Below are 15,580 nucleotides of genomic sequence, written 5' to 3'. Positions count from 1 at the left end.
GTTATACGTATATACTCTGCTTTAGTATAGTAAAGCAGAAGTGAATATGAAGAAACCAAACAGTAAATTCTGCTGTTCCTCAGTCTTAAATCCAACCTCACTTTCTGAAAATCAAACCAATGCCTCATAAACAGTGAAAGACTTGGAGAAAGTTCTATTAACACGAATGAAGATTTTTTAGAAAGGGCCACAAGATGAGCACTTAATTAAAACACACACACACACACACACACACACACACACACACTTTCTTTAGGCTGTTGAAATATAAAGTCTTTAATTCTCCATTTAAAAAAAAACAAACCCTGATTATAAGCTTTAAAACCATTTGAAGATGTGAAAGACTATCTGCATTTCAGCCTACTTCAAAGCCAGTAAAGAAATCATTTCTTCTTCTTCCAACTCAGTATGTTTAGGAGCAGGACATCTGATAGAAGTGGTATTGCCAATCTAACCAATTTTAAAATATAAAGTGCTTCTAGCAATATTTGGAGACATATAATTTGACAAAAAGGTTTTATAAACCTAAGCTTTGAAAAATAGAAAATATAAGCCCCAGCAAAAAAAAAAAGCATCATTTGTAATTGAAAGAAAATAATATTTTGTAGAAAAAAAAGTCCTTCCAAAAAGAGACAAAAATGACTAACTTTTATTTCCCAAGGGAATTATGCCACTTTTATACAACAAAATTATAGTCACCACAAATTGCTTTCAACAATTCCACTGCTTCTTCATTTGACCACTTGAAAATCAAAATTCTTTCAGATTATAAATATAACTTTTTATAACTCTGTTATTACATACTGTGAATGGGGAAAGGGGGCCAATCTTGTGGCCGTAGCGTCGAACGGCCTCTCTGATGTGGCAGGGCTGGATGGCATCGCTGTGAGCCTCAACACCACAGGCCGCAGTGCTCTGTGACAGAAAAACACATAAATTGTTACTAAATCAAAAACACACAACAGAACTACAGTGTATAAAATATGAAAATAAACTTTTATAAAATGGATGTTCCCCCCCTTTAGGATGCACATCCCTGCTGCCCTACATGACATTTAAAAAAAGACTCCGTTAACAAATCAAAGATGACTTTTCCGTGACCCCTTTCTAGCAGACCTACCAAATGCAATTTTTATGCCCACAATATTTCACTAGGCCTGCACGTCAAGGTACAGGAGAATAGAACCACTCGTGTGCAGATGAGAAGTGTCGTGGGGGATTGCAGACAGAACCACAGGAAGCTATGTTTTTAAAAAAACCCTTAAACATTTATTATTATAAATGTTTCTTGGGAGCTTGTTGAGCATATTTCTGAAATAACTGGAGGGTCATCAATTTTAAAATGAAAAATATAAAATTGCTACATATTTATTTATAATACCGGAGCTGTCATAGACAATCATTTTAACATGGTTCCCAATTTTCTAGGTGTCCTCAGGGCAAAAAGAAAATAAAATAAAACCTTTCTCTTTTAATCTGCCTCATGTGTAAAAGGCAGGTTTGAAAGTACAAAAAGACACAAGGAAGAGAAAGACTATTTGTAAAGAGAGTATGGATACCAGCTTAAGAAACGTGTGTAACATGATTTAAAAAAAAAAAATTAAAATGTTCAATAGGAACAAGATAGTCTCGTGGCTCACTTGCAGGCTCTGGTTTCCCAAATACCTGATCTAGATCCTATCAGTTACCAGTTCTGTCAAGTTATGTAATATCTCTGCACTTCAGTTTCCTTATCTGTAAAATTGGGGTAATAATTATAACTGCTTTCTACTGCAGTGGATACCAGATGCCAGTCATTAACATTAAAGAATCAAGAGAAAGAAACAGTAGTTTGTGCATTACTATAACTGTATTCTAGAAGTCAGTCATAGTCACATAATGATTATTTGTTTTTCTGATAATTACTACAATTACCACTTTCATAATTCCTTGTAGGAGTATAACTAGTATGACTTCTATGAATAGTAATTTGGCAAAATCTTATCAAATGAAAATGCACAACCATTTTGACCCAATTTCATATCTAAGAATTTATCAAAGAACACCAGATTGGTGTATGAATGTAGCCAAGAGGAAGAGGACCTGACATCTGAGGAAGAACTTTACAAGGCAGCCTGTACTTTACTCAAGGAAATAGAGAGTCTATTTCGGCAGAGATTTCAGCACTCTTTAGACAACAGGACTCAGTATTCTGTCAAATATGTAGGTTTCATTTTTGAAAATTTAAAAATAAAGAATATCCTAAAGTACAGGCACACTCAGAATGGGAAAGATGGTAAATAAAACCGTGGTCCAGGGAAGCTATACTGAAACTTCTGTCACTGCTGAATCTCTTACAAATGTTCGTACCTGTCTGGACTTTTTAAAAAAAATTGTTGGCAAGTTAAATCGTCCTATCCTTTCTCAGCCTTTCTCTTGCCAGTGAAATCCAAATTTAAGGAGGACCTGGAATATTGGATAACTGCCACTTATTCTTTCCACATAATGGTGGACTAGATCTTTTGTTAAACTCGAAACATTCGTTCTTAAAGAGTAACACATATCTCAGATTAGAGCAAACGAAAGGCTGGTACTACTATTACTAATACTTTTATCACTCACTGACCACAAAGGTTGATATATAATCTGACTGGCAAGGCAAGTGTCTTCCTTCTACTCACTGCTGTACACATCGCTTTTCCAGAGTTTCCTTTTTTATGGAGAATGTCTTTTCAGATGAAGGTGGGCCATTCTTTGGCCAAAGGTTACAGTACACAGTATAGTTAATTTTAGCAGTTAATTTTCTCATTTCAAAGTTTAATTGAGATGTTAATTGTTACAACTGTAGTTCTATGTAACTGGAAAACTCTGTAACTCTTTTCTTCAAGGAAATTAAAACTAGAAGAAGTCCTTTAGGCGAAGACAAGAGAATCACTAAATTTAAGGATTCATACATTATTAAATCTGGAAGGAATGCAAGATTTCTAAACTGTTCCAACCCCACACCATGAGAAAATGAAGACAAAGTACTTGCCCAAGATTACAGTGACAATATCGGAATATGGCTATACATTAGATCTCTTGGCTTCTAGGACACATAGTTGATATATAGAGGCTTTATTATTTTATGTAGAATGAATTGTACCGTGTTACCACCACAGTGGAAGTATGGGAGTAAATAAACACACAGCAAGAGTCTGTAGAAAGATGTGGATGAATAAATAAAGAAATAATAGCTTTACAGTGGGATGTTATTCTGATGTCACTGATTTTGAATTTACAAAAATTCAGATATGAACTAAGCTAATACTTACTCAGGAAATCTTTGCTATAAAACAACTTTAATGTAATAGTGTTCAACAAGATGAGGAGAGAAATGTTTAAATATTTAAGAGAAAAAATAATTCTTTATATGTCTTTGAGAATTCTTGAAATTTTTATGTATGTATGCATAATCATATCAGGTTAATTACAACTTCTTACATACTTAGTAAGCAAGTCCACTGAAGAGGTCTTTTAGGTAACACTTTGTTACCCTAGTTTTACTTACTGAGTGAGCTGGAGCACTATAGCTGAAATTCTTTAAAACTACTTTACAGTACAGAAGTTCCTTATAGTTCAAATTTCCCCTTAATAAATAAACACAGAGCTCTGTTGTTTTGTAAACGGAAGAGGAAACCAGATATGAGGCTAAAACTTAAATTTGCTTACTATCATTATAAAATTATATCTTGGCATGGCTCTGATACTTGTAATGGCAAATCGTTCTTATTGTAGCAACTGAGTTTTAGATAATAATATCACTTTAGACAAATTATTAAAAAACAAGAACATGAAAATGATAGAGATTGATCAAAACTATGCAGAAACTGGAAAGGGGAATGCCTATATTTAGAAGAGAATGGCAGTGGCTGAGTTTCCTGTTTTTACTCTTTTAGCAGAAGGGCAGGTCCCAGTCAAGATAGGGGGCACATGAGCTTAGAGACTCTAAGAAATATAGGCCAGAGAAATATAGGGCACCCACAGTAGGTGTAAAGTGAGGAAGGAAATACCAAGAAAGGGCAAAATCAAAGAAGGAGAGCCCCAATTCACCATACAAACTTTACCCAAATCTATTTCTCTGTGGTACTGAATCCAAGAAACCCAGTTAAAGCTAAATGAACTGAAGAGAGATTCTAAGCTGCTGTCAATGAAGAGGAGTTTGGGTTTGACGTTTAGAATTGAGTGTAGAATAGTAAACTGTCTGCTTAACACACATGCCCACATCCCAACCACTATTAACACCAACAATTCTTCATAGGAATATAACAGAACACAAAATCTCTACCATATATTACCCATGATGTCCAAGATATAATTCAAAATTACTAGACATGCAACAATATAAAAAATTGACTGGGAAGAACTGACTGAGAGAGGAGGCATTATTTTGGTCTCCACTGAGCCTAACAAAGTCTCAAAGAGAGCATGATTTATACTCAATGGAGACTAAAATAATCCAGATATTAATTGATCAAAGAAGGATTTTAAAGTAGCTATTATAACTATGCTCAAGAAGATAAAAAAAAATAAACCTGTAATAAATGACAAAAAAACCAGATAAAAAAAAACTAAAAAGAAATCAAATGGAAATTATAAAACTATAAAATAAGATATAACAAAGAAAAAATTATTGGATGGGTGTAGCAGATTGGAACTGACAGAGGAGTCTGGAACATGAAGAAATATCAATAGAACTTATGCATCCTGAAGAACAGAGGGAAAAGACTGAAAGAGAAATTAAATAAGTACCTGTGGAACAACATCAAAGTAACTAACAAATATGCCTTGGAGTCTTTGAAGTGGAGGAGAGACAGTGAATGAAGCAGAAAAAATATCTGAGGAAGTAACTGCTGAAAATTTCCCCCAAAAGACATAAACCAATATTTAAGAACCTCAATGAACCCTAAGCAAGACAAATACAAAGAAAACCATGTCTGTGGACAGCATGGTCAAACTGCTGAAAACCAAAAAAAAGATACAATCCTGAAAACATCCAGAGAAAAATAACACATTACAAACACAGAAACAATAATACAAACTCCTGACATATGATTAAAACAACGGATGCCAGAAAACAGGGGAATATCATCAAAGTACTGAAATAAAACTACCAACTCAGAATTTTACATCCAGTGAACGTATCTTATAAAAATGAAAGGATATTTTCAGAAATATGAAAATTAGGAGAAACCATCACCAGCCAACCTGCACTGTAACAAATGCTAAAACAAAATTTAGTAGAGCAAAATAGGAAAGTAATACCAGAAGGAAGTCTGAGCATAAAAAAGAGAGAGACACAAAGAGAAAGAGAGAGAGAGAGAGAGAGAGAAATGAGCAAGAGTAGGGATGGTAAATGTTAGTTTATTTTTTCTCTTAGTTTCATTGAGATACATTTGATTGTTTAAGGCATAAGTAGTATTATGATTTATAACATGTGAAGATATAAGATGTATAACAACTATAGCATAAAGGAAGGATAAGAGTAAAGTACACCAGTCTTATAAGAGTCTCACATTTTATGTAAGTAGTGCAATAACTCCAAGTACGCTGAAAATTTAAGGATATATTGTAACCCTTAGCATAACCACTGAAAAAATGATGCAAAGAGGTATCACTAAGAAGTGAGTAGATGAATTAAAATGAATTTCTTAAAGAGTATACAACCCAAAATAAGACAAGAAAGAAAAACTGAGAATCAAAAATAGAACAAGCAGAAAACAAATAGCAAAATAGTTGAACTATATCTAACCATGTCAATAAATACACTAAATTTCAAGGAAATGCAGACTCAAAGTATAATGAGTCACTGTCGAATATCCATTAGAATGGTTAAAAATAAGAACAATAACAGTAAGAGTTGATGAACATGTGAAGCAACTGGAACTCTCACATATTGCAGGTGGAAGTATAAAATGATACAAACATTTTTTGGGGGGAAAATGTCTTGGAGTGTCTTTAAAAACTAAACACATATATATTCTGTGACTCAGTAATTTCATTCCTAGCTATTTACCTAAGAGAAATGAAGGCATTTGCCCACGAAGACTTGTATAATAATGCTCACAACAGGTTTACTCATAATACCTCAAAAACTGGAAACAGCCTAGGTGTCCACAAAATGAGAATAAATACATTGATATATTCATACAACAGCACATTACTCAGCAATAAAGAGGAATAAATTACACTTATACTGAAAAACAAATTTCAAAAACATCCTGAGTGAAAGAAATTTCACTCAAAAGAGCGTACGTACTACATTTTCTTTATATGATTTCCAGGACAGAAAAAAACTAATCTATGATGAAAAAATCAGGACAATGATTGCCTCTCTGTGGTGGCAGGAAATGACTGGGAAGAGGCATGCAGGAGCTTTCTGAACTGATGATAATGTTTTATATCTTGAGAAGGGTTTAGAAAACATCAAGTTTATACCTGTGTCAATACACGTCAAATGGGATATTTAACAACTGAATGGCTTACTGTGTATAAATTTTAGCTTAAAAAAAAGAACCATAAACAAATTATACATAATGAAGTATTAAGCCAAGAAGTGTACTAATATCTGTAGCTTACTTTGCAATGCAGCAAAAAAAAAAAAAAAAAAGATGGACTGACAGATGGACAAAAGAATAATTAGATGCATCGATATAATAAATGTAAATACATAAATATGTAGATAATACAGCAAACATAGTACAATGTTCACTGTAGAATCTAGATGGCAGATACATGGTGTTAAGTCTATAATTCTCTTAATATTTTTGTATGTTTGAAAATTTTTATAATAAAATGTTAGAAAAAAATCAGTATCTTGCTTTACCCAGAAGAAAGCTATTAAAAAAGTTTGAGTAGAAGTCATTAAGTATGGTTAAGCATAAAATGGCTGTTTCTAAAAATCTGAATTATGAGAAAAACAGAGCACGTTTTCCATATCTCTGAAGCAAACTCAACAACTTTATCCACTCTGCACCGGAAAAAAGAAAAAAAAAAAAAACAAAAAACTTATCACTGACCTTTTTTCTTTTCCTTTGCTTGGTTTTAGCTGAGTCTTGTCCAGCACTCCCATTCCCTAGGGATCCTGATGTGGTTTTCCCTGAGTGCTGTGATCCAGATGATGGAGCAGTCGGTGTAGGAGGAGGTGTGTTCTCAGGGGACTCTGGGTAGGACTTCATGCAAGACCCCTGCCCAAAGAGATGTGCCTTTGAAATCGAGTGACCAGGACTTCTACTAACATTCAATTGTGTATAATATCTCCTGAATTCAATACTTCTTGAAGCTTACAAATATCAAAACATGATTTATTATCCAGTTCACAGAAATGATGCCTCATTTGTCCCTACTGGTCTAAATATGTTAATTTTTAATCTGTTTAGTCATTTAGATAAAATCAGGATTTCTCAAGATGCAGCCTCCAAAATTTCTGCTGATTTTGCCAGATACAGAGATTTCTACTTGCAAGTTTTGTTAGCATGTCAGACTTACATGTCTCAAAGGGCACCTCTGAATCCCCACCCCCCAAACTGGATGGTACAGACAGTATTTCTTATCAGCATGGCCAGCCTTCTACCAGTGACTCCAACTCAGTGTCTGAGGGTCACTGTGGATATTTCCAGCTCCTTTTATTTCTAGTTCCTTTCTTCTTTCATAATATCCCTCATTTCTACCTGGTTTCTTCGGCTACGACTGCAAATCTGTTTTCTTCCATGTGGATGCACTTCAAATATTTGAGGACTACTACCTTTCTCAGCCTCTTTTCTTTTATAGGTCAAACTGCCTCAAATTCCTTCAACCATTTATTATGAGACATGTTTTCAGGTTCCTCCACCCTCTCATTACTCTCCTTTAGACATTATCTACTGTGTCAATGTCCATCCTCTAGGATGGCGCCTAAACACTAAACAAGACAAAAAAAGTTTTCTTATCAGTAACATCACGATATTGGCTCCTAAGGAATTTACAGTCCAATAAAAGTCTGTAAATCTTTTTCATATATGGTATTATTAATCTACATCTTCCTTATCCTACCAACTATACTAAACCATACTACCTGCTGGCCTACACTTCTCTATAATGCTATGTATTTGTATTTAAAAAACTATGCTAAATTTTGTAAAATGTTTGGCTGAAATGCACATATTGGTTTCAAAAGTATATCTGTCTATTGTTCTGTTGAGAACTGTATTATTTATTTAAAGTTAAAAATGAGCAAGTTTAAGGGAAGCTAGTAAAGAATATACTGGAACTCTGTATTATCTTTGCAATGGCTCTGTAAATCTAAAAATTATTTTAAAATAAAAAGATTTTTAAAGAAAAAAAGTATTTCTTTGATTTGCCTGCCTAGGAACCTTATCAAACAAGAAGGAATAAGCCTAATTTGGCATGAGTTATTTTTAGAAAAAACAAGATAACTCCTAGAGATCACTGCTTCCTGTGCATAAACCATATATTAGAAAAAAATTTTTAAAAATTAACTTCAATTGGGGTGCCTCGGTGGCATAGTCGGTTAAGCATCCAACTCTTGGTTTTGGCTCAGATAGTTATCTCAGGGTCCTGGGATTGAGCCCCGCGTTGGGCTCCATGCCTAGTGTGGAGTCTGCTTGGGATTCTCTCTTTCCCTTTCCCTCTGCCCCCCGCCCCCCTCCACCATGCGCTCGTACTCTCTCTCTCAAATAAATAAATAAATCTTTAACAAAAATTAACTTCAATTAATATTACACCTGCCAATCTGAGAACCCAAGCTTAACTAGCTTGGTTCCTCATATGTTTAATACTCAAAAATGATAGTCATTAAAAGAGAATGTATTGTGTATTAACATCATGCCTTGAGAGCTTCTGATTCCAATCCATTGTACATAGCACCTCCCTTTGGATCTTCTAAAACACCCATTTGAACTCATCACCCTTTAGCAGCCATGAAACCTTCAACTCTTCCTTAACTCTAAGAGCCTAAGGCTCAATTTTCTAATCTGACTTCTTCCTTCTGCTCCTCAATGAATCCTTTGCTCGAATATTTTAATCAGAGTTTTGTTTCTCCCTTGTACAGTTATGCCTATGCTGCCTCTGAGGCCTAGAGCATTCTCCCCACTTTTACCATCTCATCAAAGTCTCTTATTTTCCCTCAACGCCAGCATCCTCTCTCAAGTGCTTTGCAGTCGGGGCTTGTTTTTACCTCTGCACTTCTGGTCTATGCCACTCATTTGGAAATTAGCATCTATGCTATCTTGAATTGTCTTTTTTGTTTGTTCTCTACTTCCTTGTTTGTTTTACAGAATGTCTTATCTCCCTGAATACAGATCATACCAGTCTTCGGAGTCCCCCTTTTGTACCCAGTTTGGTAAAGCCCTCAAAGCAGGCCCTTGACGTTGGTTGCTGGTTTGTTAAGGTTGATGAGTAAGATTCCTACTTTAGAGTGGCCATTCTCTGTGTTTCGTCAGGTAATAAAGGGCAGGAAGATTTCCAGTCCCTCTGAATGTTCATTTTGACCACTAGTCGCAGGAGGAGGGGTGTCTGGAAGGCCAGGGAAACGCTTGAGGCTTTGCTAACATATTTAGGCGGGATGCTTTCCGACACTCCTGCTCCCGCCTCCCAGAGAGCCCGGGAAACCCAGCACACACAGGCCATTTTTCTTAACTGCTGGGTAGCTGGGAGCAGCAGTTGTGGTTGCTGAGCAGTTGCCCAGGGCAGCTTGGCCACCCTGGAGAACCAAGAAAGAAGGGAAATAAAGAGTTTTCCTAGCCATGCAAGCAATCCCTTGAATGTTGAGGGAAAACTAGGCTTGTTATGTTCACTGTAAATTTCTTCAATTAGAAATGTTACAACAAATTTGTCTGATGTTAATGAAAAGCATACTTATACACATATTCATAAAGTGAACATGTACCAAAGATATCTTTAAAGGGTGTTTTTTGACATCGTAATTTGGGTTTGTAACATAAAGAAAACAAAGTGTTTAATCAACTGGGTAAACTTTAGGGACTTTTAAAGTATGATGACTGATAATGATGTATGATCTTTTCTAAGAAAAAAATGGATTTTTAACAGGCATAAACATTTAAATTTCTACTTGGATTCCAAGCCAATCTGATTCTCCAACGGGCACAAAAAGATGTCAAACTTTTGGCTTGAAATAAAATATATTGGTTTGTATCTTTATGTAGTTTCTAAGTATCCTAGAGCAGACGTACTTAAACTTGGGGTCCATCACAGACCACTTAGATCCATAAAATGATTTCAGAGGGTCTCTGAACACCCTGAAATTGTATGCAAAATTTGTGAATGTGCTTATGGAGACGGGAATTAGAGTTTTTGTCAGATTCTCGAAGGGGCTTAGACATTTTCCGGTTATACATTTCACCCAGCTTTATCCAAAGCTCACTTCATAATTACACATGGAGATGTTAAGCTAACCTCCTTGCTGCCTTCTCTCTGGTTATTAGATTGAACTACATGGAATTGCTGTATATGCCAGGAAAAAGGGTCAAATATCAGCAAATTCATTCAATAGATGATACTGCATTTCTAGTTTGTAAGCACATGACGCTCACAGAGAGTCTTTCTTATACTACAAGTGGTACACAGTTATTGCACAATGCCTTAAAGTTGGCAAGACCACTTCATCGCCCCCCTAGGTGGAGGTCCCAGCAACATAAACTCGGTCAGAAAGGATGTGATCCTCACATGATAGGGCCAGTGTGGACACAGAGAATAAATGGAGCCATGCTCCTTTAAATCATGTTTAGAGATGGGTCAATAATTGGGAAATAAAATGATTAATAAATGTCAGGAGTTATTAGGACATGAATAATAATGATTCTCTTGTCTTTGAGGCACAAAGAAATAAAGAACTATTCTCAACATTGTTCATTTGCCCAAATCAGTTGTTCACCTCCCATGGAAATGAGGCATGCTCTCCAACTATTCCTCTTTCACTGAAGGGCTAGGGAAGCTAAATAAGGTCAGAAATAGGTGAAAAGATAATTGTATTAAGTGGATTATTAAGGCCTGGAACAGTCGGTGCTCAGTAAATGTTTGTTTGAATGTTACTGAGTATGTTAAGATTCCTGATTGAAGGCTACACATTCCTACATTACCTTTCTCAAAGAACTACTCATGTAAACACCAGACACATGAAAAACCCATACAGGTGTCAAAGACAGATTTTTTGCTACTTACCTCAGCAGAGTTGTGATACTGAATGAAGGTTGCAGAAATGGCATGGCTGAAGGGGTCTCCTGCCTTGGTTACCATGTCCTGCCTCACAAGAAGAGCCAGGTCCACTAACTAGAAGATCAGAGCAATGAAAATAAAGTCACATAACTGGGAATAATCAATCACCAATGTCACCGAAGTGGCAAAACTAAAAGCAATACATTCCAAGTGTTATTGATAATACGGTCTGCTTAAAAATCTGTATTGTGGATGTGAGCATATGCTTTCATTGATAAGGAGACCTACCCATGAATATAAACAATGTATTCTGACTTTTTAGGGGAGGACTTCTCAAATTTTATTTAATAATCATTAGGGAAGTATTTTAAAATACAGATTTCTGTGCTCTGGACACCAAGATTCTAATTTGGTAGGTATGCTCTGGGTTACATTTTCAACAAGAAGCAAGGAGAAGCTGATGCTTGTGGTCAGAGGACCATGCTTTGAGAAGCTGTCAGAGAGCAGTGATTCTAGACTCAGGTTTTGGCAAGCACTCAGGAGACTGTACATAGCTAGAGAGATATGTTTCAGAGCTCAAAAATAATCTCTAAACAAGGCAGATGTGTACTGAGAATTCAATGTTGAGAAAAAGTATGTAGGGGTTCCATTTCTGGTTAGGATTGAGTTGCAAGCAACAGTCACTTTTACACTAACACCTGCCAGGGCTGAGGATATAAAGAAACATAACTGAACTAAATTCCAGAAAATGGTAAGATTGTCATAGGATAAAACTCATGGTTGTTCTCATTCCTGGTAGAGTAGCAGGTGGAGGAACTTTGATCATGGACAGGGATAAGAAGAAAGGGATGCCTGGGTTGGCTCAGTGGTTTAAAGCATCTGCCTTTGGCTCAGGTCATGACCCAGGGTCCTGGGATCGAGTCCCGCCATCGGGGTCCTTGCTTAGCAGGGAGCCTGCTTCTCCCTCTGCCTGCCACTCCCCCTGCTTGTGCTCTCTCTCCCCCTCTCTCTCTGATAAATAAAATCTTAAAAGAAGAAGAAGAAGAAAGCAGTCCTGTATGGCCTGCTATGACAGATATTAGCATTCTTACCTGTGCCACTGTTTCATATGCTAAATACGCTAAAATTTCCATTGCGACAACATTGGGTTTTATCTCCATACTGCTGCAGTCCAACCAGTCTCGAAATTTGGAGGCCTTTTTGGCTGGCCATCAAAAAAACAAATATGGAGAATTTAGTTTTTGAAGTGTTTTAATACTGCATATTACTATCACAAAATGAAAAATATGTCTCTTGAAGATTGCATTTGAAAAATAATGCATATAAAACACCATGCTTTTGAAGTTTCAATTAGCGTCAAGATATTCAAGCCCCAAGAAATTCCTTATGCATTTGGGTCTTTGATTTTGTACCTGTGCTACCTAACACGGTATACTAAATGACTTAATATTCAGCACTTCTCACAGTGTCAGAATAAGTTACCACTGGCCATAGCTTATGTTTTAACAAAAGTCAGAGGGGTTGCTTAATGCAACTTTAACCTATTCTTGTGGAAAGAAATTCCTGCAAGAAAGAGCCTGGGATGGAGAAAGAACATACAGAAATTGTATTTGCAGTACACTTCCAAACGTGTCTATTACCAGAATAGGTTCAAAGTCACATATTTAGAATACAATAGAAAAAAACTTAGGCCTGCAGTTCCGTTTTTCTGACTACAAAGATGTCCAAATTCCTAAGCCTCCGAACTGATTTCAATTTCTTTCTGTTACTGCCTGCTGAAATGCCAGCTGGCATTGAGTCTAGCCCTCTCTATGTTCACCGCTGCTCCTTTTCCTCCATGGAATGCCATCCCACCTCTCTTCCTCCTTCACATGAATCCGCCTATACTGTGTAGTTCCCCACACTGGTCATTTACTGAACTCTTGTATCATCAGATATCCTTTCATGTCTGCTTTTAATTTCTCGAACCATATTAGAAACACCATGCATCATGTCTCTCTGCATACCTAACAGTACCAAGCGCACGTGGAACCTTCCGGTTCATATCTCCAAAATGCCACAGTGCTAAGCACAGCCTCACTTGATGTAGAGCCTTTATTAGATATTACTAATCTAACTAGTAATCTACAGGGAGGAGATTGATGGTAAAGATTTTATCATATCTATAACATAATAATCTTGTAAAAAAATCCACTGATTATTCTTTTGGTTAATCTGGTCCCATGGGTCTATTAAAACACTTAACCGTCACTCAAAGCATGATGTTTCTATCCTTATAGATGTGGTCTTCATGGATTCCAAGTACAGAAGAGTTTTTTTTTTTTTTTTTCCCCCCAATAAATCACAGAAGACTTGAAGTCTTGCTATGGAAGCGCATGTCCAAAGCTGTCAACTGTGGCAGAATTATGATAATCCTCTTAAAGCTATCTCCCTAAAGTAACCAATCTTCCACATACTCTCTGACATGCAACATTCCATCTAACCAGTCAGCTGCATTAGCTCACAAACACTTGTTTAACATCTGTGGAATACTTCTGAAGTCAAAGTTAACAGGCGGCAATTTGGCAAGATCAATAAAAGGTACCTTGTTCACTTCTCCCTTTGACAGTTTGTTAAGAACGCAGAAACAAGGTATTTTGTGACTATGCTCTGAACGATTTATTTTAAAAGAGAGGGAAAGGATAAATGGTTCTTAGTGTTCCATAGGATCTGTCCACCTAAGCAACAGAATTGGTAGCTTCCTCCCTAGATGTTAAGTACTGAGAATGCAAGGATGAGGGCCCTGTGTCCACCACTGTATCCCCAGCACCTAGAATACTGCCTGGCATCAGCAGTCTCACAATAAATATTTCCAGAAAAAAAAAAGAATGAATGGACAAATGAAAGATACTTCTTTAATAAAAGGGTAGGGTCTCTGTTCTGTAGCAGAAAAGGCGCACAGAGGGTCCCATAAAACCACTGTGAGCTACTGCTATTCCAGCAACAGGTGAACATTCCCTGAGATAATGCCCTGTCACCTGCAGAAGGACTGCTTCAGAGACAGACCTTCCCATGGTATTGCTGGTTCCAGCAAAAGAGGCACAGATACTCCTAGTCATGACAGTTTGTTTCTATTGAGAGGTGGGGGGCATCAGAATGAATGAGTCCTTCACCTTTACTGCTTTTCTCAATATATCAGGAGAAAGGGTAATTGGGGACATCGATCAACAATTTAAACAGAATCCTTAACACAGGTCAGAAGTTCCCAAGATTATCAGCCTTCTGACACTATCTGGTTTTTAGCTTGTGCTGGAATTAAAACAACTTTTTATAATAACTTCATATGGGAAATTTAAGGTTAGTGAACCTTCATACGTGTCTTTTTTTCTTTCTCATTATTGACCGCTAGTAAAATCTAAGTTTCTCTCAATATCCCATTCTCACATCCCTGCATACTATCTCACTATTTCTATGTCATCCCTCTCACCAGTCTTTCCATTCCCCATCCTTTTCTTAGGGCCCTCTGTAATGCTCAGTCCACTCTGAAGAAATTCTTCCGCAACTTCAGTCTCTTCAAAATTACTGCTATTTGGATTAATTGCAAAGTCTTTCTCAGAGGGCATGCTTTTCCCTGGAGTCTTTTATAGTAGAGGTTCCTTATTTCTTTCCTTCTGTACATATTTATTGATCAGTCATTGACTGCCAACCTGTTCATTTCCCCATACACCAGAGGGGTGGGGGGGGGTCACATCTTCATTCTCTTAGTTTCTCCCACAGGGAAGATACAGGACAAGTGGACAGAGACTTCTTACCAACAACAGAGGCTGCTAAAAAAAAAAAAAAAAAAAAATGGGATCCTGTTTTAACAAATAACTACTAGCCCACAACTTCCTACCCAACTAAACTACCATTTAAGTATGAGGGCAAAATAAAGCATTTTTAAGACAAAAATGAGTGCTTTAAGCACTTACAAAGCCTTGGGAAAAACAAAATTAAGCTGACAAGGCATGTTTACTAATTACCAACTTTAAAAAATTTAAGTCAAGGACGCATTTTAAAAAATTAAGGATAGCAACTATAATAATAGAACTAGAATATACACTATACAAACTGGTTGAGAAAAAATGGAATGAAGAAAATCCAATTAATCCAACAAAACAATGAAAAGGAGGAGGAAAAGCAAAAAAAAAAGGCACAGTATATTTAAAACACAAAGACAGCATATATAAACCCAATGTATAAGTAAACACACACAAATTAAAATTATCAATTAAAATACAAAAAGACTCTCAGACTTGACTAAAAAGAAAATCTATGTATTTGTTTACAGAATCCACATACAAAACAAAAGGCTGAAAGAAAAGGCTTGGAAAATGATTTGCCAATTTATAACTAAATTTAATCTTTGTGA

At 36.3% G+C, this 15,580-nt stretch overlaps 1 protein-coding gene across 1 annotated transcript in view; it reads right to left on the bottom strand.

Annotated features, from left to right (window-relative positions):
* Window positions 1-15,580, bottom strand: part of SUPT3H (SPT3 homolog, SAGA and STAGA complex component) — a 542,078-nt gene that overhangs the window by 77,160 nt on the left and 449,338 nt on the right. Inside the window, exons 8-11 of the mRNA XM_021691899.2 lie at window positions 12,282-12,394; window positions 11,197-11,304; window positions 7,038-7,205; window positions 805-915 (exon numbers count right to left, since the gene is read on the bottom strand). Coding sequence (XP_021547574.1) covers window positions 805-915; window positions 7,038-7,205; window positions 11,197-11,304; window positions 12,282-12,394 — 500 coding nt within the window. The remainder of the gene's footprint in view (window positions 1-804; window positions 916-7,037; window positions 7,206-11,196; window positions 11,305-12,281; window positions 12,395-15,580) is intronic.

This window comes from Neomonachus schauinslandi, chromosome 8, assembly GCF_002201575.2.
Source record: "Neomonachus schauinslandi chromosome 8, ASM220157v2, whole genome shotgun sequence".
Taxonomy (NCBI): domain Eukaryota; kingdom Metazoa; phylum Chordata; class Mammalia; order Carnivora; family Phocidae; genus Neomonachus; species Neomonachus schauinslandi.
The sequence above is the reverse complement of the archived record's forward strand: the minus strand, read 5'-3'. Positions and strand labels throughout refer to the sequence as shown.